Below are 27,906 nucleotides of genomic sequence, written 5' to 3' on the forward strand. Positions count from 1 at the left end.
GATCTCTGGGCTGGCAATGCAAGGTAAAACGATTGCTTTGAGACGGGGTGCCACAACGCTTGGTATCGGAGCCGCGCTGACTGTAGGACATGCTAGACCACGAACAGGTTAATTGAACGTTAGTTAGATTAGAATTTGAGTGCCGGTAGTATTTGTAGCTGATTGTTGCATTGCATGCACTTGTTTTATTATTATTTCTAACCGACTAATGGTTGTGAGTGTAGATGGCTCCAGTGCCGTACCCGTGCCAGTTGGAGCTGCTGCCGTACGCATCGCCGCACCTTCTTAGAAATGTATGGCGCCGACTCTATCCTCTCGGTGACGACCCGGTGTATCGGGTGTACCGGGAGCATATAGCAGACTTAGTATACGAGTATCACGCCGTGGTTACTCTGCACACCAGTTCAGCCTCAGGCTCTTACACCCGTACCTCTAGGAGCGGTTTCGCTTCCACCGCCTCTTAGGCTGTCCAGTTTGCTGTGTTTGAGGTTCTCGTCGAGCTGTGCTATAACGAGGTCTGGATGCAGACTCACCCAGGTTTCCACTACTATCCATCCTTGCACGACAATGGTCGTATCCGTTTCCCTATCATTGATCCGTCGGCCGATAGCGCTGCTAGCCACCTTTCTCGCTATATCACTGCTAGTTATCTTCTGATTCACGAGCTGGCTCGAGAGCTGACTCATGCTCGCACTGCTTTAGTAGCCGCTAGGTCCTATCCCACTCCTCCGTCTATGGGATTCACTCCTTATATTGCACCCAGTTCTAGCTCGCCTGTTCCCCCGGTTACTCCTCCGAGTAGCTCGGGCACCTCGACCGTGACTCCCCACAGTGCCCCTGCCGAGTGGGCTTCCCTTCTCGCTACCCCCGCAGCCCCTATGCTCCAGCCTCATCCCGCACCTACCCCGGAGGGAGAGTCCTCGAGGCAGCGTCGTCGTGTTACCTTTAGCCCGGAGGTCTCGGTTGCGTCGTCAGTTCAGGATCCGAGTCCGCTTCAGGAGAGGACCCAGCAGGACTAGCAGAGCACTAGAGCGTCCGAGTACCCACAGTTGTCATGTTGATGTACGGATGTAGTCGTACGAGTCATAATGTTCCGTTTCATGTATAGGAGTAGTCGAACTGGTCATGAAGTTTATCTGTCATGTATGAGTCTATGTATAATTATGTTGGAACCTTTTTATTCGCTTTGTTTTTCGCTGTTTTCTGCCTTTTTCTCAGATTTTTCGCTGGCTTTTCCCTACTATTTTGGATGTTGCTCATCAAGGTTGCTTTATATTGGGAAAACCAAATATTAGGATGACACAGGGAGGCAGCAGCAGTCACGCTTGTGAGGATGTCCCTGTTCGCCGCTCAGCACGACAGGCAGGGCATTCCCCCGAGCCGTGCCATCCACCACCGCCTCCACCGCCACATCCGCCCTCCACTGAACAAATTATGCGCATGTTTGAGGAAAGAAGGAATAATGAGCTGATTGAATTATTGAAAAGTGTACAAGCTATGGTTGGGCAGAATGGAAATCAGAACGGTCATCACTCCAAACTGTCAGATTTTCAGAGAACCAAGCCTCCCAGTTTCAGTCAAGTTATTGATCCCTTGGAAGCCGATGATTGGTTAAGAACTATTGAGAAAAAGCTTGAGATTGCTCGTACTGAAGAAGATGACAAGGTTCCGTTTGCTACGCATTACCTCGAAGGAGCAGCTGCTATATGGTGGGATAATGCTAAAACTATGTGGCCTGCAGACGAAGAAATCACTTGGACAAAATTCAAGGACCATTTCTGCAAATATCATATTCCTACTGGTATTATGACGGTCAAGCAACGTGAATTCCTCGCGCTCACCCAAGGAAGCCTATCTGTTAGTGAGTATCCACATAAGTTCAATCATTTGGCCCGCTATTCCCTCTATGATGTGGCCACAGAAGAAAGAAAAGTCGACAGATTTCTGGGAGGACTAAACCAGCACCTCAGATGCACTCTCAGTATGTTTGATTTCCCGGATTTCCAAACTCTGGTAAACAAGGCCCCTCATTGCTGAAAGGGAGCACAAGCTTGTGCATGACAACAAGCCTACTAATAATGATCACAAGCGTAAGCTTGAAACTAAGAAGGATGGTCAGCCAATGCAGAAGGCTCGTACTTGGCAGCAGACTCAGGTGGAGTACAAACCCAATTGGCAGCAGAATGTTAACAAGACCACTACCCAAGTCAAGAATGTCGTAACCAGCCCGGTGCGAGAAGAATGTCAGCGCAACAATTCGTGTTTCAATTGTGGACAAACCGGGCATTATGCAAGATAGTATCCCAAGAACGGCAAGACGAATGCTCCATTCAGGCTGCAAGTCAACCATATGGGGTCATACCCTGTCCAGCGAACCATCCAAGGGCAAGTTCATCACCTCTCCGCAGACAAAGCCCAAGAGGACCCCGAAGTCGTCATTGGTATGTTTCCGGTTAATAACATACCTGCAATAATTTTATTTGACACTGGGGCTTCCCACTCTTTTATTTCATGGACTTTTCTTGCCCAAAAAAAATTTCCTTGTTCGATTTTGAGAAAGAATATGCTGGTACAATCCCTGGGGTCCTTGCTCAGAAGCAATCTGGTCTTCCATAATTTGGAAATTGATATCAAAGGAGTCCGTTTTCCAACTTCCTTGATAGTCATTGAGTCTGCCAAGTTGGACATTATTTTGGGAATGAACTGGTTGACCCAATACCAAGTATGCATCAACTGTGCGACCAAAGAAGTCACCTTGACAAGTCAGGAAGGTCGAACTACAAAATTTTGTGCCCGCGAAGCACACCCAAGAAAGAAATGGTGTTCACCGCTCTAGCAGAAGAATTGGGATTAACTCCTGTGGTCAGTGAATTTCCAGATGTATTCCCTGAGGAATTGCCAGGAATGCCGCCAGACCGAGAACTTGAGTTTGCAATTGATCTTGTGCCCGGGACCGCACCGTTATACAAGAATATTATCGGATGCCTTCATCAGAATTAGTGGAATTAAAGAAACAACTTGATGAGATGCTCCAGAAAGGTTATATCCGTCCAAGCTCTTCACCATGGGAATCACCCGCAATATTTGTGGACAAGAAAGACGGTAGTCTCCGGATGTGTGTGGATTACCATCAGCTGAATGATGTCACTATCAAGAGCAAATATCCACTACCAAGGATTGATGATTTATTTGATCAACTCAGTGGGGCAAAAGTATTCTCCAAGATTGATTTGAGGACCGGATACCACCAGCTCAAGATCAAAAAGGAAGATATCCCTAAGACCGCGTTCACTACCCGATACGGTCTTTATGAATATATAGTTATGTCTTTCGGTCTCACCAATGCCCCTGCTTTCTTCATGCATATGATGAACAAAGTATTCACAGATTTCCTGCATAAATTTGTGGTGGTCTTCATCGATGACATCCTAATATACTCAAAGGGCGAAGAAGAGCATAAAGAACACCTCAGGGCTGTCTTACAAAGACTCCGTGACCATCAGTTATACGCCAAATTCAGTAAATGCGAGTTTTGGCTCAAGCTAGTTGGATTCCTTGGGCATGTTCTATCGGTAGAAGGTATAGCCGTGGATCCAAGTAAGGTAAAGGACGTACTCGATTGGACGGCACCGATGACAGTATCCCAAATTCGGAGTTTCCTTGGATTAGCCGGGTACTACCGCCGTTTCATTGAAGGTTTCTCTAAGATTGCCAAGCCAATGACAGAGCTTCTTAAGAAACATAAGAAATTCGAATGGACTGAGGATTGTGAGAAAAGTTTCAATGAGCTGAAGACTAGACTAACAACAGCACTTGTGTTGACTCTTCCGGACATCTACCGCAGCTTTCATGTGTACGGTGACGCCTCCAGGCGAGGTCTTGGATGCGTACTCATGCAAGATGGCAAGGTGGTAGCATACGCATCTCGCCAGCTACGACCCCACGAAGGGAACTATCCTACTCATGATTTGGAGTTGGTCGCGGTTGTTCATGCTTTAAAAATTTGGAGACACTATCTCATTGGAAAAAGGTGTCAGATATTTACCGACCACAAAAGTCTCAACTATATATTCACTCAACCGGACTTAAACCTCCGCCAACGAAGATGGCTCGAATTAGTCAAGGATTATGACCTTGGAATTAATTATCATCCGGGTAAGGCCAACGTGGTCGCCGATGCACTCAGCCGCAAGCCTGCCAGTCTGAATGCCATGATGGAGTCCTTGCCTCCCGAACTTTAGGAAGAGATCACTCAGCTCAATTTGGTTATTGTGGAGACTGGTCTTGCTAATATGATGGAAGTTACCCCTACTCTCGAGGATGAAATCTGCAAGGCCCAGTCGGACGACCCAGTTCTACGAAAGCATGTCAAGCATATGTTAGAAGGCCAAACCCAAGATTTCTCTAAGGATCAGCAAGGTACGCTAAGGTTCCGAGGAAGGATTTGCGTACCTGATCAAGCAGACTTAAGAAAGAAGATCTTGACAGAAGCGCATGAATCCTCGTATTCCGTTCACCCCGGAGGTACCAAAATGTACGAAGACCTTCGGCAGATATTCTGGTGGGATGGGATGAAGAAGGACATCGCCTATTTTGTTGCTTGTTGCGATGTATGCAACAAAGTGAAGGCGGGACAACAGAAACCAGCCGGACTCCTCCAACCTCTGCCCGTTCCGCAATGGAAGTGGGATGATGTCTGCATGGATTTCATCACAAGACTACCAAGGACTCACCGAGGCAATGATGCAGTATGGGTCGTGGTGGACATGCTGACCAAGGTAGCCCATTTCATTCCCTTCAGAACCACCTACCGCACCGATCAGCTCACCCAATTGTATGTGTCCAGAATAGTCAGTTTGCATGGAGTGCCAAGAACTATCACTTCCGACAGAGGGTCTCTTTTTACCTCAGCTTTCTGGTCACATCTCCATCAAGCTTTGGGGACCGTGCTAAAATACAACACAACCTATCATCCTTAGACAGACGGGCAAACTGAGCGAGTAAACCAAATACTTGAAGATATGCTTCGAGCATGTGCTTTGGCCCAAGGACCCAAATGGGAAGATTGTCTGCCATACGCCGAGTTTTCTTACAACAATAGCTTCCAGACCAGCCTGAAAATGTCGCCCTATGAAACTCTATATGGCCGTAAGTGCCGCACTTCGCTAAAATGGTCTCAAACCGGAGATAGCCATATTTTCAGAATTGATCTCATGATGGAAGCAGAAAAGCAAGTCAAGGAGATCCGAGATAGATTGCAGTTGGCTAAGTCCCGACAGAAGAGTTATTATGATGCAAAGCACCATCAGATCAATTTTGAACCCGGAGAACATGTATACCTCCGAGTCACTCCTATGAAGGGAGTCAAGAGATTTCAGACTCGTGGAAAATTGGCATCAAGATATATTGGTCCGTTCCCAATTATGTCCAGAGTGGGTACTGTTGCTTATCAGTTGGAATTGTCCCCGGAATTGTCAGAAGTGCACAATGTGTTCCATGTCTCACAGCTAAGATGATGTATATCGCCTCCAGAGAAAAAACGGATATGGTAGAATTAGAGCTGGCTAAGGATTTAACCTATGAGGAGAAGCCATTCCGAATGTTGGATGAAATGGAAAGGGTCACTCGCAGTAAAGCAATAAGGTTTTATAAGGTTAAGTGGGAGCACCATACCGAGGAAGAAGCAACTTGGGAACGAGAGGAATTTCTAAAGGCAACTTATCCAGAATTGTTTTCCCGAGCAACCGAATCTCGAGGACGAGATTCATCCTAAGTGGGGGAGGTTTGTGACAGCCTGGTTTTTGCCCTCTTTTCTTTTTCTGATTTTTATTGCCATTTGATTTGAATTTGGTTTTTTTGAATCAACTCAGTTGGACTTAAACACTTGGGCACACCTTTGATTTTCACCCAAGTGGCCCCTCTCCCTCTCAATCCATCATTTCCTCTCTGATATATCCCAAAATGATCCTAGGAATGAAAAATATTCATTTTCTCTTCAAAATCCCACTTCAGCAACATGTGCTCCAAAGCAACCCTCATTTTCTTTGCTCACAAAAATCTGAGAAAATTACCAAATATTCTTTGAACCTTGGCACACATCCCTGAGCAAAAATATTTCATAGGTTTTTGGAATATTTTTGCCACAGAAAATCATTTCTGTTCTGGTCAGAAAATGCAGTTTCTACAACAAGTATACTTTTCCTTGATCCAATGAGGCTGATTTTTCTTGAGCTTCATTACCTTCCTAAGAGCCTGCTAAACCCCAAAGCTCAGCCCTCAACTCCTACTAGATCACTCATAGTTAACCTCACAAGTTACTGTCCAGAAACTTACCAGGAAGTAAACCATGCACACACAGCTCATGGGTTCAACTTGAAGTGTTGGAACCACTCAAACCACCAAGGACTACACGCCAGACATGAAGTTTAATCTTAGCGCGGCCTGATGTCATAGTTCACGCGGTGACCGCGTTCGTCCAGGCGTGCTGGCATGCGGCCGACGCGCTCTGCGATGCGCCCGAGCCACTGTGAAGCTCGTGCTCGGTTCCCCGACCGTCGCGCCTTGCTAAACTTCGCCACGATCATCGTCCCGACTCCCTTAACTCCTCCCTGGCGCTCGCCGACGCCGGAGCTCGCCGCAGCGAGCACGGGCACGGCACGGCCAAGCGAACAGTGCGCCCGTGCCACTGTGTTCGTCGCCATCCTTGCTCTTGTGCTCGTCTCCGCCCTCCCACAGTGCCCGCGTGAGCTGAGTCGCCTTCTCCCCCTCTCGCTGACGCCGTTCGTCGCCGGGTGCAGTGTCCAGAAGCCCTCAGGCGGAGCCCGATCCCCTCTCCTCGCTCGCCTATAAATACAGCCACCCCCAGCCTCCTCGAGCATCACCAACCACTCCCTCAACCTCCACAAGCTCGTAGTTAAGCCGCAGCCCGGCCAGGCAGGCCTCTGGCCGCCGCCCCGACCCGAGCTCGCTGGCGATTCCCGATAGCCCCTCCTCCTCACTCCAGTGCCTCCCAAGCTCGATCCACTTCTCAGGCGACTTGCTGGTGGTTCACTGGTGCCGTCCGACCCCGTTGGAGACCCTGGTGCAACCCCACGTCACCGTCATCTCCAACTCCGGCGACCTCTGCTTCCTGCCACCGCTGGAGAGGCCAGTTCCGACCCCGTCCGACCACCCCTAGCCAAACTACGGGCACGAGCAGGTGCGCCTCGACCCCCTCTCGCTTTCCATCCCTCGGGATCCGGCCGCCGACCTCTCCTCGCCGGAGAAACGCCGGCGCATCGCCGCCCCGCCTCTGTTTCTCTCCCCTCTCTCCCTAAACCCGACAGTGGTGGCCGACTGTCAGCCACCCAGCCCCGCGGCCGAAGCGGTACGCGCTGGCGTGTCGCTGATGTCACCCCCTGGTCATTTTATTTAAATTCCAAATTTTACAGAAACTGCAAATGGCCATAACTTTTTAACCACAAGTCAAAATGAGTTGATTCTTTATGCATTGTGTTCTTACTGAAAAGATCTAGCAACACACCAAAAATGAGATTTTTTTTCTCTGGTGTCTAGATTTTCTGGGATTTTCAGAGTGATTCTTGATATTTTCTTTCTCTGTTTCTAAATGTTTTCGGAGGGAGAACCTTGTCTTGAGGATCACCAGGAGGAGTGTGAACCTCCTCTGCACTAAGGCAAGCCACACCAACATTTACATGGTGTCATATCAATATTTGTGATTTCTCAACTTGAATATGAGTTATTTCATTCATTTAAAATTATTTAAATGAATATTGATTTTGCTAGTTACTTGTTCTATTTGAAATGTTAGATTTCAGTAGTGTGATGATGACTAAGTTAATATGAGTCAGTAGAAGTAACTTTTGCTTATGTGATAATGACATGGTTATGACATGACTAGCACCGGTACTATTTTTCTTAGGAACGAAATTGATTTTATTAAGTTGATATCATGACTAAAGATATGATGAGTATCAAGAACCAGTGGAGTAAGATCAGTATGGTTTGATGATGACTAGTGCCAGTATAAGATTTAATGATGTTGATCCATTTACTCGTAGTTGTATGTAATGCATGTTGTATGATTGCATATTCATGGCATATCATGACACCCATTGTTTTTATTTCAAGTTAAACCTGATGTTAATTCAACTTGAACATAACGTTGATTGGGTCATGGTGCCACTGAATCGAGTTTTTGCCAGTGCAACCACATTTGCCTTTATGGGAAGGCCTTTATTTAGTCCGTTGCCATGCCTCTGGTCGGTACCTCCAACGAGGGAAGGTTATGGGCGTGCGATACCCTGGCCCGGTAAGCAGACATAACCTTGTGTGCCCGTTTGTTGTTATGGTACCTTGTCCCCGTTTGGGACCGTTTATGTTTTGCCACGACGGTGGCCGTTGATGCCTTTGGTAGGCACGGGCCACCCAGGAGTTAGCCCAGTGGAGAGTGAGTCGGAGTGACCGGGAGAGTGTCATGGCAATGGGAGGGCTTCGTCGGAATGCCGTTGGTCCATCCGAATGGGAGTGCGAGGCCATGGATTCCGTGGTGTGGGTACAGTGCGCTACCTCTGCAGAGTGTATTTAATCTATCGATAGCCGCATCCTCGGTTACGGACACAACTTGTGAGTAGGTCACACCATGGATCAACATTTATAAATAATCATGCACACTAATGATAATCACTTGGCACTGTTTTAAAGATGATGGTTGAGAAATTATGATGATGGTGGAGACCAAAGTGTTGGTTTCTTTTGTGATCCGAGAAAGATCACCGTTTGGTTACAAGGTAACCCGTTCGGTAAGAAAGTCCGGGGGACTTGCTGCACGAGTTGTTCTCACTGCATCAGTAGTATGATTCTGCCTTGCATTTAATTTGATTAAATATCATGATATTGTTTGTCATTATGTTTATGCTTGTGGTGAGCTTGCAAGTACGTTCAATGTAATGACCTGGGTGTCATGCCAGATTTCAGGAAAGTTTTGTTGGATTGGAGTGCTGCTCGAGTCTAGATCGTGTCCACATCGGTGTCCATGTGCTATGGAGTCCCGCTTCATCGTCGTTCTGCTGCCGCGTAGTTGCCGTGATCGAAGCCCCTTTATGTTCACTAAATAATGTACATATTGTTCAGCTGCGCCGTGTGTGCCGCTTGGCCTCGCTACTTGATGTAACATCGAACTATGTCCGGCTCGTATCAATAAAAGCGGTTGTTTTCTGTACCAAGATGTTGTGTGTTGTCAGAAGACTTGATCTCTGGGCTGGTTATGCAAGGTAAACCGGTTGCTCTGAGTCGGGGTGCCACAAGACGCCCTCATAAAATAAAAGGGTGGCATCATAGACCCTTGACGCGGCTTGTGACCCACCTCTTTTTAACTTCTAAAAGAAGGTTGAACCACTGGCGATGCACACAACTATTTTTATTAATTATTAATCAGAGTATAGAGATAGCTGGGGACAGGGAGACCGACTCCTCTCGTCTAGCCACCGTTGAGAGTCGCACAAGAAAAGTGTCGCCCGGCTCCTTGGCCCTCCTCCTCCGGCGGTGCTGCCGTCGTGAGCGAGCATGGGGAAGGTAGCCAGGTCTCTCCTCCGTCAAGTAGGTGTAAGATTAGGTTTAGGACTGAGTCTAGGTTTGCCTCTATGGCGTTTGACGTGACGTCGAGTTGGAGCTTCATCCAGGCGTCCTCGAGCAGCGCCTGGCGGCTGGTTCTCTCCCGAGGTGAGCTTCCATGGTGGAAGTCGACAGCGGGTGGTAGATCTGGTGATAGCTCCCCTAATAAGCTCGAATCTTTCCCTGATCTGGAGGATCTCCGTCGCCTTGTTCCATTTGTTCGTCGCTGTCGTGGAGATGGGGACAGAAAGTGGAAGAGGTGGAGCGCAAGTTTGTTTCGATTGGGTTTGTGCATATTCTCATCGGTGCTTGGAGTGGAGCTACGGCGCCCACTGGAGCTGCCGGTCTCCGACGCCTCCCCGGTGACCTTTCTGGCCGAAGGGCGGCCTGGTGAAGCCGCTTCGTTTCTTCCTCCTGGCTTGATGCCATTTGAGAGGCAGCTGTTCAACTTCAACATGGAGTCCTCTTCTTCCATCTTTGTCCGGAGATGGAGTAGTGGCGGTCCTGTGATCCCAAGTGGTCACGTCCCCGGTGATGGCCGGACTGGATCTACGCTGGAGTTGAGTATTGGACCCGATTGTAATCTTAATCATCAGGATGGGGTCCTCCTTTTTAGTTTCAGGGACTATGATGTAATTTCCTTTTCTTTTGAGTCCAGGTATGAGCTCTGTACTGCAGCCGCTGATAGTTAATGGATGCTCTGGGTCCTTCCAGACCCTTTCTCTGTTAAAAAAAACAAGATATGAAAATAACATCTACAACTAAGTCCACTTCCGCAAGAACGCCTTCATGAAAGCATAAACGTCCTCACGTCTTCGTCGCCACGTCCGACTGAAGACAACCTAAACAATGATTACCATCATGGTTGCCAAGACTACTCAGTAAAGACCACGTGGAAGATGTGGTTTGCTACCCAAACTTGATAAAAATAAATAAAGATCAGCACAACAGAAGTAGATAACATCTTCAACAAGGTAACCATGCAAGTACGCCGCCGTTGAGCCTGATCAATAAATGCCATGACAAAAGTTCTCACTCTTAACATGAAGAGGTGTTTCTCTCAGCATCTTCATGATAATTCCTTGGCTGATAATAGTATCTAGAAATAGAATGCATGGGCTAATCTCGTTTGTGAATGTATTTCTTCACAACAGCTATATTCTTCACCGGTAGGGTAGTCTGGGTTAATCGTTTGTTCCAAACTATTTCAGATGTATGTTCATCCTCGGGGTAATCAGGAGCCCTTGCTTCACTTTTTGTATCCCTTCACCAAAGACCAACTTTATGCTGACCGAAAGCGAGTACCAGCATGCATGACACCATGCAGGCCCTGCGAGGGTGAAAAGCCATCCGAAAGCATACCAGTTTCTGGCCAGGCCTTCTCCCTACCACGTCAGTCTTCAGTGCGCACGGGAAGAATCCAATCCCAGAGATCGGCTGCAGCCTGCACACACAGAGAGATCTGCTCAAAAGATATCGAATTTATTTCGTACCTGGTACAGAAATGTAGGCGGGGTTACATAAACAACTGCAGGATAATAGTAGTGCTAGTTGTTCTACACATGGTCCCAGCCAAACCATCGGCTCTTTTTTTTTTCCTTTCTTTGAGGGGGAGCCAAAGCCATCAGCTATTCTTGTTAACTTGAGCAATCTCACGGAACAAGTTTAAGAACATTTTTCCCAAGTCCATAACATATCCAGATAATGGAACAGATTCCTCCAAATTAGAACGAAGCGAATCCAGAAAAAGGCTTGAAGTCATAACGACTTCTTTTCCAGATTCTTGCAAAACACTGGTTTCTTATTTGGAACGCATAACGACTTGCCGAATCTTGCATAAAACATCCATGGATTATTTTATTTTTTTGGTTTGCACGCATGAATCTTTCACTGCCCCCACAAGATTCTGAGAGAATAAGTGAATGCAAGACACATAATCATCAAATATGCATTGGGTCTAACTGTTTGCTATGAATTTTATGAAAAAAAAGGCCGGAGGAAAGCACTCCGTGAGAAGTTTGGGGGTCCTTTTTTTTTGCAGGGGTCCTAATTCTTTCGATCCTGATGGTCTCTGTAGCAAAATTTTCGAAGGATTTGTCTACAAAAATTGGTGTGGATTAAAGCCTACAAAATTTCTATGGAAAATCTCACCATCAAGCGAGCCCCCTTGGTAGTTCAGGTTCAGGGCTTGCGTGTGTATTTTGTAATGGGGAATATACGTACGTGCCGTGGTACAGATATAGATTGAAGTTTGTACGATCCGCTCTTAAAATAATCTTACTCGGTTTTCGTCCAGTTTTTCGTTGATTAACTGGGCAATTCTCTTCGTCTTAATTAATCGATGAGGCAAATCTTTTGCCTCTGTTTCGAAAAAATATAAAATTGTACCATCCTGAAGACGTGCCGTAGCATATGCTTCCCACGTCCATCGATCATGCCGCTGAGGGCTCCTAGTCCCAGCCACATCTGCATGAACCTGGCAAAACATACGTGGCCTCGTAGAAAAGGAGGCACGGGATCGAATAACATAACGAGGGGCATTAGCATGTGTGTCCCCTCATCTCGAGTGACCCCATATTCAATTCCACGAGATACCAGCTCGCTCATGTGCCCGGAGGAAACCAAACCTGCCTGCCTGCCTGCATTATCAGAAAGATCGGGCAGGGCAGGTGAGCTGCATGATTGAGCCATGGGAAATTAAGAACCTAGGCTGCGTGGCTCCCTCCTCGTGGCCGGGTTTAAATATGCTACACTTGGGCACAGCTCGCAACCAACCAGTGCATGCATGCATGCATGTTGCAGATGGAGCTAAGTTAATCATGCGTTCTTTCATAGTCCAAGAGATGCTAAGCATAGAGTTGGGTCTAGTTTAATCGAGGTACATGTGTGCAGTGAAGTGGACGATTATAGCATATATAAAACGATTTTGCAGTACATGTAGTTGGTCATCTTTACTGTTACTGGGTATCTTTATGTGCATGCATGCGCAGAGAAAACAGCATCAAAACAGTTTCTAGGGATTAGCAGGAAACAGGAGGAACTACTACTAACAAGGATCAGGGGATCTTACAGAGTAATGGAGAAGGAATTGGGGTCACAAAAATCTGATTCATCTCATTCACGAGCTTGTTGGAAATTGTAGGAGAGATGGTCCGTGCGCAGGTCCAGTCTTGATCCTATTTCCAATCTAGTGTTGGAATATTCTGGCGTTTGGGAACTTGGAGCTCTCCAGCTGCATAGAGCAGCAGGCCGGAAGAAAAATGCCATGGCCACGTGAGATTACAACCAAGTGTAGGCACTGCATGCGAAAAGCAATAAGATCATATAAGTAATCAACTTTGAAGAATAATAAATAAGATAATAAGAGGTCTAATGTTAGGAATTAAGAAGCAACTGATGCAACGAACAGAGCGATTAATAATGAGATCCGTTAAATCACCGTTATGATTTGATTCTGGACAGGACCTGCTGACACAACAAACGCCCCCTCCGGTTTCTCCAAAGGCTGACAAACTGAATAACAATGTTAGTTGACATAATCACACACATTATTAGTGAGCACGCACCCACACACAATGAATCTAGCCATTCAAAACCATGTGACCGAATGCCTGTCTCTGAACGAGCAAGCAAAGCGACATTGATGGTTTTATCGCCGATAGTTTACTGAATCTGATACAGATCTGCCCCTAAAGTTATAAGAAAACAGATCATCTTAACGCTCTGTGCTCCAATCCTGCAACAGCAAGAGGTGCTTCCCATATGCCTAGCTAATGCAAGATAAAGAAGCACTAATAATCTCCAAAGGACATCATCTAACACAAGGAGCGGAGTGGTGGCCAGTGGCTGTACCCCCACGCAAGCTGCCCACTGTGCCCTGCCTGACCAGGGCAGGGCAGGTTGTCCTACGCCAAAGGTTTGAATAGAAATGTATCTCACAGCCAGCCACAGCTCAAACAAATTCAATTCAATTCAATTTATAGTGTGAGTCCAACCAAAACCAGCTTGGTTTCTTTGCTTGGAGGTCTTGTCCTCTTAAGAGGTGGTCAGCCAGCCATGCCATTCAATGAGACAGGCCTGACAAACCCTTGATTGTGTTGAATCTGATATCAAGGAAATAGCTGGGGCTAGCGTACTCCATAGTGAATGACAATAAGAGCACACAGCCCATGCACCTCACATGTCATATCTCAAAGAGATCTCTATCTCAAAAGACCCCTACTGCCCTGAACAAGTTATTGCCTACCAGCTACCCCAGGTGGACAACAGGTATAAGAAATAGTACCAATCTATATCATCGGTCCCAAGGGAACCTCCATGTCCATACAAGTTACAAATGGGATGGACTCTTGCTGGAAATTGAGTTTCTGAATTAACAAGCCACGACTTTCTTGCACCGTCCCAAGGCCAGATAGAAATTGGGTGTCCAACACAGCGCTGCAGCTAGCACCAGAAACCTGGACCTCTGTAGTAGGTAGGTTAAAATGAGGAGTTAAGGACAGTGGTCATACTACATCACACTGCATAGGCCCCAACCACCCAGGCACATGGAAAGCAATGGTGAGGCCTACCCAACTGCACCCCCCTGGATGGCTGTGATTAGGCCACAATGGCCAGGCACCAACTTTTAAGTACCACCACCTGATCATTCCTCATCAGCTACACTGGAACCATATATTCTAACCTTAGCCCCTTTGAAGACCTTTCACTTTGATTCTTCTTGTCTACCTAGGTTAAAATACTGGTTCTACCCACTTCAAGATCAAATGCACAAGTCCTCCTTACGTAAATGCCAATACATTATGTGCAGGTGCAGGCACTAGCTAGACACCTCCAAGCTGTGTAAAGTTCTACTTGGGAGGCTATATATGCCTAGCTATGACATATGCATGGTTCTCTACACAACACACACCACCATCCTATTCCTGCCTCGCTTCCTCTTCTCTTCTCTCCACTGCCCAACTTTTGCCATAGACAAGGAAGAACCTCTAGGTAGCTTTCCTCCAGAGCAGCAATGGCCATGCACTCTCTCTCCCAGGGGCACCCGCAGGCCTGGCCATGGGGGGTGGCCATGTACACCAACCTACACTACCACCATCAGCACGATAGGGAGCACCTGTTCGAGAAAACCTTGACGCCCAGCGATGTAGGCAAGCTCAACAGGCTGGTGATTCCCAAGCAGCACGCGGAGAGGTACTTCCCCCTCAACGGCGGTGACTCCCCTGGCGACAAAGACCTGCTCCTGTCTTTCGAGGATGAGGCCGGCAAGCCGTGGCGGTTCCGGTACTCGTACTGGACGAGCAGCCAGAGCTACGTGCTCACCAAGGGCTGGAGCAGGTACGTCAAGGAGAAGCAGCTTGACGCGGGACACATCGTGCACTTCGAGAGGGTACGCGGCCTTGGCACAGGCGACCGGCTCTTCATCCACTGCAGGCGCCGTGGCGAGAGCGCGCCGCCACCACCTGTCCGCGTACCTCCGCCTGCTCTGAACGCCGGGGAGCAGCAGCCTTGGAGCCCGATGTGCTATAGCACGTCAGGATCATACCCTACCAGCCCTGCCAACTCCCACGTCTATCGCCGCTCCGTGGAGCAAGATCACAGCGACATGCTGCATGCAGGTATATATATATACAGCACTCAAGAACAAAGCACTCGATAACATGCAACATGACTTAGATGCAGGTGCTGAAAATCACATATCTCTTACACCCATTCTCCGGTGAATTCTTGCAGGTGACTCGCGGAGAGAGGCAGACGCCAAGAGCAGCACGGCATCGGGGCCGCCGTCGAGACGTCTCCGGCTGTTCGGCGTCAACCTCGACTGCGGTCCGGAGCCAGAGGCAGAGGCAGCAACGCCAATGTACGGCTACACACACCACAGCCCCTACGCTGCAGCAGTGGCCACGGTGCCAACTTACTGGTGAGTACTGTAAACATCATCAAGTTCCATTCATACACATCTGTAGATATTCAGTAGGACATATATATAACAAAATTTCTCAAAATTTAAAACAAAATATTTTTTCACAACAGGGGCAGTTCATAAGATGGTGAGGTCTGAAGCCATGCTCGAGTATCCTAACAACCAGCAGTGAAACTAGTTACTACCAGCCAGCCTACTAAGCTACTCTGAACTGAGTGACAGGCTTGAATTGACCCTTGGAAGGAAAAGGAAGAGGAAGTGGAAGATCCCTTGTTTCCCGGGCAATCTTCCTTCCACCCACAGAGTGCCCTTTTTTCTATGTTTTCTTTCTTCTGGTCTTCCAGAGACCCTACTCGATCGCATCGCAGTACGGGGCCCTTAGCAGGTGGCAGGTTTCAGGAAACATCAGGTTGAAAAGGAGAGGGAGTAAGAGAGATAGAAGGATGGTGACACACATGAAAAACAAAAGGACATGCTTAGCAAGCATGTGTGTATGTATGTGTCATCTGTATGTACTGTGTCCAAGAACAAACTATGAAGTTGATGTATCCACTCCAGCCTCCTCAAGAAACAAATTCATATCCCCCATGGGCCATGGCCATGGGGATTTTGTTCTCTCCCTTCTTGCCTCTTCCAGTACTAAGTGTTCTACACCTCACGCAATCAATTGGTTTAATGTTTTCAAGTCAAATTGAATGCATTCACCTTACCTTCTCAAAAAATTCAATGCATTCACCTTACCTTCTCAAAAAAAATAAAAAATCAATGCATTCATACACCTAAGATAAGCAATGAGCGAGTGTACGTGCAATGCAATGCAGTTCTCACAGTCTCTAAACAATAGGAAGGGTAACGTTATGGCCAAGATTGACAGATGCCAAAGGATCGTTAAAGAAGTGATGTGCCATAGGTGATGCCGACACCTGGGGATGTCCATGTCCTGATCTTTTACTATTCTATTAATAGCCGGTACCAACCTTTTTGTTCCCTCGGGAAGGAAAGGCCCGGCAGAAGTTTGAGGTGTGCAAGTCGTCTCAATCTGCCCTAATAGGATGCAAAGGAAAAGGATGGCTAACATGATGGCCTGGGAGGCAAGTTCCAGACACAAAAGGCCACTAGGCTCCAATAATCAACAAGATTCCCGGCAACACGTATCAAAAGGAAAATCGGAGATCTGTCTCCTGCTTTTGTTGCCTATGTTAGAAAGGCTTGTACGTACGAGGCAAACTAGAGATTATTGTTCCGGCTGGCTGGCCGGCCCTGCCAATTATTGAAAGTAGAAGATGCCTGGAGAAACATAGCCTAACTCAACAGACGTGGCGCTATCAGCTCTTAGTTAGGGTCAAACAGTAGCTAGCTGTAAAACAATATTTGGACTCGTGTCCAGCTGTGGAACACTGAACACAACAAAGCTAAAAAATAAAAGATGGCTAAAGAACCTAGAGTAAATAAACCCTGTGTTACCATGCTCACCTAATTTGGTGCAAGAGCATATCTTCTTAGTATGCGGGCTGCGCAACTGCAAGTTGCCTGAGAAATACATGTACATAATTACTGAACGCAGTACGGATAGAGAGAGTATTGAGCACGGTGCTAGAATACTGACCTGGTTCAATAAATAAAATGAGTGAAATGCAGGCATCAGATTCATCTGAGTGTAACTCGCAGCAATTTAGGCAGTGATGATTGAACCTATAGGTTAACGACCGTACCAGCACCAAGACTTCCTGTCTGCTAGCAAGAGCAGGAGCCATGTTCTAATACAAAATAACATGCACTTTGGTGTGTTTTCGAGAAAAAAGAACAGGAGCCATGTGCAGCGGGGCTTTACCTAATGGCAACGAACCTTATCCGGGGCACTCCAGGGCTGCATGATTAACGCCTTTGAACGCCAAATAGCTTATCATAACATTATTAGTACAAAATAGCCATGTGAGTGCCATAATGGTAAAGTGGACCCTTACTTTGTCTACTTCACGCATACCAAGAAAAAGAGATTGCCTTTTTAATTGAAAAAAAGAAAGGAATTGTCGAAGGAAGTAATTAATCAGTACAAACTAATCACATTACCTACGTAAAACTGTAAAGATAAGGGCCTGTTTGGAAAAATACCACTATTCCAAAGAACAACGATGCCCACACAAAAAATTCACCATTCCAAACAAGCCCTAAAGCTGAAGTTTCATTTCAATGTAGGAGGGTTTGGCCTGTTTGGTTTGCGCCTAACATAGAATCAAAATCAAGTCAAATCTAGGTGCACAAATTGGCTATCCAGTTTAGTTCAAAAAATATATCAAACAGACTAAAGAATATATTCTTAACAAACTTACAGTACCGAATTAAGCATGGGCAATTCTAATCAAAGTTATCTTGGTAAGAACGTTGGCTCCCAAGAGCCTGAGACAAAACAGCCATAACCAAGAATACATATGACAACTCAATGACAGTAAATTAGCAGGTGAACAATGGAAACCACCAGCAGATTAGACAACAACTACTAGATAGAAATGGATTACCAATTCGAAAGCGGCAGACAAACCAGCATAATAAATAACCTCTTTGAAGCCAAATAAGGTCTAAACCATGTAGATCTAAGTAACTAATCATGCATATATACACATAGATATAAGGATGTAAATATTACGTTTTACAATAAGGTACTATTGCACATTAACTGACATATAAAGGAAAAGTTGCTGAGTCATACATTCGGTTGGTCATTTGGAATAATAATTTATTTCTAAACCTAGGCAAAATACATATCTTTCACAGAAATCATAGAAAACAATATCACATCAACTAATTCCCCTATTCATGATTACATAAATAAAAAATGGATCACACCAATATCACAGCTGTGATAAGATATTCACTCTGCTAGAACCTACATAACACATATTCTTACTAATATTACTGCAAGCACATAAAAAACACATGATATGCAGACAACGCCGTCAGGCTACACCATATGTGCAAAGAACATATCCAGGCAACATATTAGAACCTATAGCAGGAAAAATGATTATGGCTTCAGAAGAAAATCAAGATATATATGTGAATTGCGTGCTCAAGGTAAATCCCTAGTTGAGCTACCACCCAAAGGGGTTAGTGCAGTCTCCTGCAACTGCAACAAAGACAACAACAGCTGACTCTGGCCGACCTAGAAAGTTTAAGCCATATCCGTTGAATCGCAAAGCAGTCCTGCTCCAGAGAGTAATCCTAATTATACAATAGCTGCAATCACAAAAAGAAGGGTAAATAACTACAGAGGCCCCAAAGGACAGAACAGAGTGAAGGCAATTTAAAATAGACAAATGGAAAAAACTAGTGTCAGTTAGCATATGTATATTGAGCAAAGGAACACATCTCCCACTTTGAAATTGGCAACATTAGAGATGCCAGGTCTTACCAAATCATGTTTAATTATGTAGCAGTAATTATTCGCAAATGAAGCGTGCATTGGACTAAAATAATGCTATTGTCATTACCTGAAGAAGGGTTACTTTGTTTTTGCAAGAACAGGCTCACACCACACTTAAAGAGTTTAATATATTCATTTGAAATTGGGCATTACAATCAGTGTCAATTTCATGGGCTATTATGTCTGGGAAAACAGAATCCCAAATACCAACAACTCCTGTTTGGCAAACAAAGGCCACTGTCTCATGAGCTGCTCGATTTTGCTCTCTTTTGGCTACCATGAACTTGAAGTCAGTTAATGTTTCAGCCTCTCTGAATTTCACTGAATATAGCACCCAGTCTACAAATGCAGTGCACAGTCTAGAAATGCAATGCTCATTGCCTGCTAAGGCCTGAATGACAGAGGCACAATCGCTGACCATGATAACAGGTAGTCGCGACCAGACCGCATCGAGACGAATCCCCTCCAGGATGCTCTCACATCCGTGCATACATAAACGAAGATATACGACACACCTTGTCAGCCTCCTCTGGAGTCATATTTCTGTCCTACAATGGAGAACATGTAATATAATTAAACAAAGATTTATGTCCAGTTTTCAGCAAATACCTACAACTGAAAGAACTAAGCATATTCTACTATTTCATTCTCTACTTTGAAACCAAACAAAACAGGATCTTATCGTTTCAACAGACAAAAAGATAATGCAAGCCTGTCTTGCTTCAGAAAAAATTCATTTCAGAGAACCTGTGCAGTCCTCAAATGCAGACACAAAAGCATTAGCTCGCAATCTCTAAGTTCAGATAAATAAGCACATCCTTTTCAAGTAAAGCAGAGCAGCAAGGCTTGTATCCAAGACCCAAGTTATACACATGTGAGTATATCTTTCTATGCACTAGTCACCGACAGAGAGGTCACTTGCCTATGTTTGTTTATATTTATATGGTCACCCAAAGCACACATAAAAAATAACTTTGCATATAGGTAAAAACTCTAGAAATTGAACTGGATGAAAAAATTAGCAATGGTAAATACAGTAAAGGAAAAAACTGGCTTGGCAAAAGCAATTAATACAGCAAAACAACACTTTACTCCATGCTTTTCATAAAGTGCAGTTTGCTCCATGCTAATTTGTGAGACATTGCCGTGCTTCCATGCTACCTAGTACCTAAACAATGAAAAAAAAATGTGCCATCCATATATATTAGAGAATTTCGAGAATGAAATTCATGGAGATTTCTAATAGTAGCCACTGCTTTTTTTAGCTTTAAATGACAGTAGGTGAGCCTCTCACTGACTTATATTACCAACCACATATTTACATATTTACACAGGAAGGGGTGGGGTCAAGGCCCCCAGCCAAAATAAAAACAGAGCAAAACCTAATGTAAAAGGAAGTGGGGGAGAAAACAAAAGGCTCAAATGGAATCAACAAAATAGGCGATGAAAGGCACAAGGCTCTGCTTGCTTCTATGCCGCTACTTTCAAGCAGTATTTATTTCCCTAAGCTGGTAGGATGAAAACCGAAAGAGATGTATTTAAAATCTTTTCAAGTTGATGCTCACAGGCGTTTCAATCTCTTAAGAAATATTTATCATGAATTCTGACTCTTGTAAATACCTTCTTAAGCTGATGCTCGGAGATGTGTCAGCCGTAAGCACATTGGCAACAAAAGGTTCTTCAATGAATAATTTCTAAGGCCAAATACTAATGGTAGCTTGTACGCCAAAGCCTCGCTTATGTAGCATGTACAGTTATCCCTACACAAGAGAACCACCAGATTTGTGATCTCTGTCAAGCAATAAAGGGAACAATACAGAAAACAACCTTTGACGTCATTGCAAATGCTGCCATTAAATCAAGTGTAGGCATCCCTATCCAACTTAATGTGGTACTCCCTCCGATTCATATTAATTGTCGCTGATTTAGTACAATTTTGGAAATCAGCGACAATTAATATGGATCGGAGGGAGTAGTTCTTTGGAGGAAGCTCTTAGCAGATTTACTGCTCTCTTCTGTAAGTTACAAAACCTGAACTTGTAACGATGTACAGGACCCACTAGTCATCACACAAACTCTGGAAGTCAATCAATAACAAAATGATATATCAATTACTTACAAAGTAGGGACCATAGAATATCTAAATTAACTTGTTTTTTGTCCTTACATTTTATTAGCATGGGTTAGATATAGTGCAAATAACAAATAGGGTGCTAGGTCAGAAGCCTCTGAATCAGCATCGAACAGGACATCAAATGGATTTAGTGAAACTTGATAACCTGAAATATGCCTGGCGTAAATCAAAGGTCATGTAACAGACCTCAAATGACATCAGAGAGGACAAAGGACAGACCCAGTCATAGAAGCTCCCACACAAGGTGGGGTCTGGGGAGGGATTATAGGAACCTAGTCTTACCCCTGCAAAGTGCAATGCAGAGAGGCTGGTTCGAACCTAGGACCTCTTGGCACAAGTGGGGAGGACTTCACCACTGCGCCAGGCCTGAGGAACATTACAAAATAATATACTCCCTTTGTAAACTAATATAAGACGTTTTAGGGCATTTTAGAATACCCAAAAACGTCTTACATTAGTTTACAGAGGAATACCAAATGGAGAACAAAATACTGAAGCCATAGCTGTGAAGGAGCAGCATGTTTGATAAACAACTATTCTAGTTTGTCATGGAGGAGCCCTGAATGGTCATATATAAAAATTTACACATATAAACAACAATTATAGTTTTTCATGGAGGAACCCTGAACGGCCATATAAAAGCATATAAAGCATTTGAGTGACCATCACTACAGCAAGCAGAAGGTAGACTCAACAGGGCGTACTTTGTAGCCTCATTGAACAAATGAAAAGAACAAATGATGAGAAAACTATTCAGTGACCAGTTTGACCACGACTGCACACATCTACATGACATGTTTTTGAAACATATCCTAAACGGAAAATGGATAAAATTACAAGATTCGTCAAAAGTACAGGAAGTATCAGGCAGACACAGTTTTTTTTAGTGCTGCACAGAAGAAACCTCAGGTTATTTGGTAATAAAATGGGGACCAGTGTGTTGGTGTTATTTGTAAAATATCAAATGCTGTCCTCCTTGTCATGCTGGAGCAAAGCCTAGAATGGAAGATTACTATAACTTGTGAGTTGAAAGCTCACAAAAGAGTATAATTGTCCTAACATAGGAGCAAAGCTCCAGGGAAAATTAATTTTCAATATTAAAGCTATAACAGAACATTTGCTATGGCGAATTGAAAGAAATATGAATGATTGTGTTTAAAGCCTGCAAGGGTAGGTTTTACCCATGAATTGCCAGTACAATTTATGTTCAAATGCAAGATATTTTAAATAAAGTGTAGGGGATGGACTGTTCCAGAACACTTTCCAGGGTTCATCACTGTTGGAGTGGAAAGAATGACAAGATTCACGTATAAGGAGCTGGAACCACAATGTGCATCAGCTGGTACAGTTCTCAATAATTACACTGGTAGTACGAAGTAAGTGGCATAGCAGACTTCTTCACGCACTGAATTCAGCAAGTGTTGAGGTGACAAGAAATCCACTTGCCATGTCTATTTCTGTAAGAACAAATCTTGCATCCACTTCCTATGTATATCTTTGGTGGACCACAGAAAAATATGTGGCTCACCATCTACAATATACAGCTTTGTTGGCGCCGCAGTCTATTCAGTTAACCAAGGACTTGCATCTGCTTCCATTTCTTATGCACATATCAGATGGTAGTGTTGATATTACATTCAATGGAGCCAGCAGCATGACATTATTGACTTGAATGGCAAAGCTATCAAGATGGTCCTGACATAGATCTTTAGTGTTGCAGTGCCACTACTGACAAGCAATAATTTGCTACATGAATAGAATACCACTGGTAGATGACTACCATTCTCCAATTCAGCCCTACATCACCAAAAGTCCCCACAAGAACATGAGCCATCCTTAAAATGGTGAAATCTATTGGCATCTCTGACAATGAATAGACGTTCAGTAATATGGGCTACAACCTTCATGAATGAATGACAGTCCCCACATATCCTAAGGTTCTTGTGTATTATAATTGGTATATTAGGAGGCAAGCTGATTAACCCAAAAGCAAGAGCTAACTTCTCACTATGGTGTTTAAGCAGCTCCTCTTTTTGGTCGTCATGAACATCATGCAGATCACATTCTATTTTGGTCATGTGAGCAAATTTTCTCACATCATGATAAATTTCCTCCAACTTATTGTAGATATCAGTGATTGCTGGGTGCTTTCTCTCTCCAACAACGAAGACATGAATTTTGCCCTTTGCTTCAATCCAACTCCTGCCCATTTCTTTCTTCGCACCACTATCCTTCAAATATTTCCTTGCCATCAGAACATTCTCCCAGTTCCCGCTGGCAGCATATACATTTGAGAGCAAAACATGGTTCCCTCCATTGTCAGGCTCAAGTTGGAAAAGCTGTTCCGCAGCTATTCTGGCTAAGCCACTATTGTTGTAATTCCTGCATGACCCTAGCAAAGATCCCCACATAGAAGCAGTTGGTTCAAATGGCATTTTGTGAAGCAATTCCCAGGCCTCATCAGTCTTCCCAGATCGACCCAGAACATCAACCATGCAAGAATAGTGAAGGACATTAGGTTCAACAGTCCGATCAGACATTAGTAGGTTAAAGTAGTGACGACCCTCTTCAACTAAACCTGCATGACTGCACACTGACAACATGGAGAGATAGGTAACTTCGTTCGGAAAAATACCTAACTGGTGCATTTTCTCAAAGAGTATCATAGATTCCCAAGAACGGGCATGCCTCGAAAAACCAGCAATCATTGCATTCCATATGACAACATTCTTCTGTTCCATATAAGCAAATAGTGCATAAGAATTTTCAATCTGGCCACACCTTGCATACACATCCACAAGAGATGCTGCCACAAAGAAGTTCCCATGAAAACCACATTTCACAATAACTGCATGCAGTTGTGTCCCTTCAATTTTCAATGCTAAGCTTGCACATGCGCTAATGATAGCAGAAAGAGTGAATTCAGTCAATTTTACTCCTTCCCTTTGGGCATTCCGAAATAAACATAATGCTTCTTCGTGAAGGCCATTCTGCACATATCCTGCGAACAATGAACTCCATGTAACTAAAGTTTTATCAGGCATCTTCTCAAAAACCCAGCAGGCATCCTTAATCATATTACATTTTGCATAAACATCTAGAATTGCTGTCCCAACAAAGCTGTTTGAGTCCAATGCAAGCTTGATTGCAATAGCGTGTAATTGCTTGCATTCATTGATAGCATATTTTGCAGCACATGCACAGATTGTGCTGGATAAAGTAAATTTAGTCAGCTGTCTCCCTTCTCGCTGCATCCTTTGAAAAAGCTTCAGCGCTTCTACATCCTCTCCACTCTGAGTATAGCCAGCAATCATGGTATTCCATGAGACTATGCTTCTGGTAATCATTGCATCAAAAACATGACGAGCACAATCATTCCGACCACATTTTGTGTACAAGTTAATTAGAATATTGCATGTGACAGTATCTGTTACCATACCAAAATGAATGGCTAGCCCATGGCAGCTTTTCCCAACCAGGAGGGACCTCCTCTTTGCACATAGTTGCAGAAGCTCATGGAGCGCAAACATGTCAATCAAACTCCTGTCAATCCTACCATGCCTTTTATCCTTTAGGGAATTGTTCAGACCATACCCCACTTAGACACTTCATGCTCTGATTTATGGCAGGGTGGTTAAATGGAATGCCATCCATGAAAGACAGCTACTGATGCTGTGATGCATGCAGAATATGACTGAAACGGCGAACTTCACCAACCAAATTTGCACCGCTTTCTGATGACTTGCAGAAAGGTGCAACTAATCTGAAATATGTTTAGATGCCGTCAAGAGCACATAACTTTTCTGCAGGATGGCATGACAACTTCTCTCATTAGTCCACCTTTACAAATTCCTGATATTAGAATCTGTGGAAGAAAAGCAAGTCAGTAACAACTATATGATCCTCATCACACTTTGACGCATCTTCAGAAAGTAGATATGATTTTGTAAATAAAATCCAGACAGGTAAAATAATATAATGTTTTTTGGCAAGGGGATAAGGGAATGTAATGGGTTCTGCTAGAGCACATACTAATACGTCTAAAAATAATAATATTTGATTCAAATGACAAGAAGAACCAGGAACTAGCGCCAAGTGGGCTTCTTGCTTTTCAACCATTCAAATGTGGGTGGGAGGTGGTACAGTACTGGCCCTAGGAAGTGAACGATGGTACTTTGGGGGTAGTAGAAGTTGAAAGCTAACTTATCCAGGGTTCCTTTCAAGTTTTCAGCATCAGGGATGTGTTCCATTTGGAATAAGGATCTAACAGCAAGATATTTGTACTTAATGCATCACGAGCACAGGAATAAGCCAACAGTAAAACATTTCACTATTAATCAAGCAATCACACCTTACTGTGAACAACCCTACTTTAATAACATAACAAAAATTTACATATAATATCAGGTACCATTGATGCACTACACCCCTCCCACCAGCTTGACCCTAAGCAGCAACTCAGTAGAAATCCTTATTGCGCATGACCTATAGCAATAGGACAATGAGCAACTACAGCAAAGGCACAACACAGATATGCCACATTGCCACTAGTGCAGCATCAGCATCAATGGCAGATCTAGGATTTGAAAACAGGGTGGTCCACCTAAAAAACAATTGACAACAAATATAACACGTGCACGTTCTAACTAAATTATCAATACCACATGGAAATGGATCAGTATGGCCTTACAAGCATACTAAAATTCACAATTAAGTTTCAGTTTTGCCTAAGCCTACATAGTACATACCTTGAGAAGTTCAACAAATATGTAAATGTGTTCATGTACTGTACTGGATAACAATTAGCAGACAACTGAAGCATGCTTAATTGCTTATTATGTTGCTTCTCCTGCTTATTATTCATTTATTTGTACAAGCTGGGAAGATTCATCATTTGTGCACTGGATAGCTCTCTAGCAAACAACGAACATGTACCGTACTGGATAGAAATTAGCAATCTGGTCCACCTCAATCTTACCTTCGGCTCTGTACAGCTGCTCAGCTCCTAGCTGCTAGCCTTCTATGCTGCACGTCTCCAGGCCCCAGGGCCAGGGTGCACGCCTGCACACCGCCGGCCGCCGAGGAGACTGCTGCAGCTGGCCGCTGGCCGCTGGCGACTGAGCGCGGTCGCCTGCACCGGCGCGGAAGCAGCAGGGCGCAGGCGCGCAGCCACTGGGAGGAAGGGCGGCTAGAGTTGGCAGCCTGCCGGTGAAGGGAGCGGCGTCCGGCGGGAGGCGGCTGGCGGCGGGTGCGGTTTGGAGTGGGTCGGGGAAGGGAGCAATGCGGGGCGACACATGGGCCAGTACTGTACCACCTCCTGGCGAACTCCTGGCGCGAGCGATACATGGGCCGGCCCATTACGATGTTTTTATTGGGAAAAAAAATTTGCCACTCTAGATTTTTTCAATTTTCCTTATGCCACTCCAGATTTTGACATTTCGCTTTTGCCACTCTTGGTTTTTGACAATTATCCCAATTGCCATTCCCGTGGCAAAAGAAAAAATTTCAGAGTGGCAATTCTGATACATTTCAAAAGCTAAGAGTGGTAAAAATGAAATAAAATTATTTTGCTTTTGCCACGGAATGGTAATTGTGATAATTAGCAAAAGCTAAGAGTGGCAAAAGTGAAATGTCAAAAATCTAGAATGGCATAAGGAAAATTAGCAAAATTTAGAGTGGCAAAAACAAAATTTTCTCGTTTTATTAGAGTGGCAGAAATCAACTTCTAAGCCATGGTATTCCACATGTTTTATTTGTTGATGACGGTTTGTTATTTTTCAAAGCTTCAATAGAGGAGGCAAGGAATGTGGAGCAAGATCTATATTTTTATTAGAGTGGCGGGAATCAACCTCTAAGTACAAGAAAGTGCTTTGATCTGAGAAGTCTTAGGAGATCCAAGTGAGTATCAAACAAGTCCTTGGTGTTACAAACACAACTTTTGAAGAACAATATTTTGGATTGCCTATGATACAAAAACAACAATTTACCTTGATATATGATCTTACAAGAATATGCCTTTAGTTGGCTTATAGTAAAATGAAGAAACCAAGGACAAATAATAAAAAAGTCAAATACGCAATATCACAAGAGCACCAAAAACATATTGTGGTTTTAGACTCTAAGATAGCAGTGACCAAGCAAAATGTTGATCGGTGTTTTGCTCATGTCTACATGCTTTCATTTGTGTCACATTATCCGTGTATATTTTTAATGCACTTTGTTTATCACCATCATACTTTGTTATTGTGTTTGCCTTTATGACACTACATGAAATATGACAATTTATGACAAAATATAAAGACAGTAGCCGAATTGGTCATACATCAATGGCAAAAAACATACATGATGGTTACTGATTGTCCAAATCATAGAAGTTTATAGCGATATGTGTCAAAAGGTCATAATTTCATTGCACGAAATGGCCATAAAAATATCTGAAGGAAATATGTCCTAGAGGCAATAATAAAGTTGTTATTTATATTTTCTCATATCATGATAAATGTCTATTATTCATGCTAGAATTGTATTAACCGGAAACTTAGTACATGTGTGAATACATAGACAAACATAGTGTCACTAGTATGCCTCTACTTGACTAACTCGTTGAATCAAAGATGGTTAAGTTTCCTAGCTATAAACATGAGTTGTCATTTGATTAACGGGATCACATCATTAGAGAATGATGTGATTGACTTGACCCATTCCGTTAGCTTAGCACTTGATCGTTTAATTTATTGCTATTGCTTTCTTCATGACTTATACATCTTCCTATGACTATGAGATTATGCAACTCCCGAATTCGGAGGAACACTTAGA

At 44.1% G+C, this 27,906-nt stretch overlaps 2 protein-coding genes across 13 annotated transcripts; one reads left to right on the forward strand and one right to left on the reverse strand.

Annotated features, from left to right (window-relative positions):
• Window positions 1-10,221: 10,221 nt before the first annotated feature.
• Window positions 10,222-26,409, reverse strand: LOC109780993 (pentatricopeptide repeat-containing protein At5g04780, mitochondrial). 12 transcript variants are annotated; one of them, XM_045233287.2, is made up of 10 exons: window positions 26,069-26,370; window positions 22,272-24,955; window positions 20,577-20,716; window positions 20,049-20,124; window positions 19,024-19,504; window positions 17,142-18,769; window positions 17,009-17,065; window positions 13,052-13,125; window positions 12,683-12,910; window positions 10,222-11,056 (listed from the first exon to the last, which is right to left on the reverse strand). In XM_045233287.2, the coding sequence occupies exon 2, from the start codon at window positions 24,618-24,620 to the stop codon at window positions 22,893-22,895; it is 1,728 nt and encodes a 575-aa protein (XP_045089222.1). In that variant the 5' UTR covers window positions 24,621-24,955; window positions 26,069-26,370; the 3' UTR covers window positions 10,222-11,056; window positions 12,683-12,910; window positions 13,052-13,125; window positions 17,009-17,065; window positions 17,142-18,769; window positions 19,024-19,504; window positions 20,049-20,124; window positions 20,577-20,716; window positions 22,272-22,892. The 12 variants fall into 12 exon arrangements, with proteins under 12 accessions (XP_045089222.1, XP_045089218.1, XP_073365115.1 ...); XM_045233283.2 differs by lacking the exon at window positions 20,049-20,124 and adding an exon at window positions 15,320-15,539 and having other exon boundaries at window positions 17,142-17,266; window positions 17,367-18,769; window positions 20,577-24,955; XM_073509014.1 differs by lacking the exon at window positions 20,049-20,124 and having other exon boundaries at window positions 17,142-17,292; window positions 17,382-18,769; window positions 20,577-24,955; window positions 26,069-26,409.
• LOC109780994 (B3 domain-containing protein Os11g0156000) lies at window positions 13,121-16,155 on the forward strand. Its single transcript, XM_020339575.4, has 3 exons — window positions 13,121-15,230; window positions 15,346-15,532; window positions 15,646-16,155. Exons 1-3 carry the CDS (start codon window positions 14,627-14,629, stop codon window positions 15,656-15,658), a joined length of 804 nt encoding a protein of 267 aa, XP_020195164.1. The 5' UTR covers window positions 13,121-14,626; the 3' UTR covers window positions 15,659-16,155.
• Window positions 26,410-27,906: the final 1,497 nt, after the last annotated feature.

The sequence above is a fragment of the Aegilops tauschii genome, chromosome 2 (assembly GCF_002575655.3).
Source record: "Aegilops tauschii subsp. strangulata cultivar AL8/78 chromosome 2, Aet v6.0, whole genome shotgun sequence".
In the NCBI taxonomy this organism is placed as follows: Eukaryota; Viridiplantae; Streptophyta; class Magnoliopsida; order Poales; family Poaceae; genus Aegilops; species Aegilops tauschii.

Bases quoted from the DNA above. Each gene is read 5' to 3' on its own strand.
- LOC109780994 (XM_020339575.4), top strand. From the start codon at position 14,627: ATGGCCATGCACTCTCTCTCCCAGGGGCACCCGCAGGCCTGGCCATGG. The intron at 15,231-15,345 runs GTATATATATAT...GAATTCTTGCAG, and splicing joins CAGCGACATGCTGCATGCAG to GTGACTCGCGGAGAGAGGCA.
- LOC109780993 (XM_045233278.2), bottom strand. From the start codon at position 24,620: ATGTTTGCGCTCCATGAGCTTCTGCAACTATGTGCAAAGAGGAGGTCC.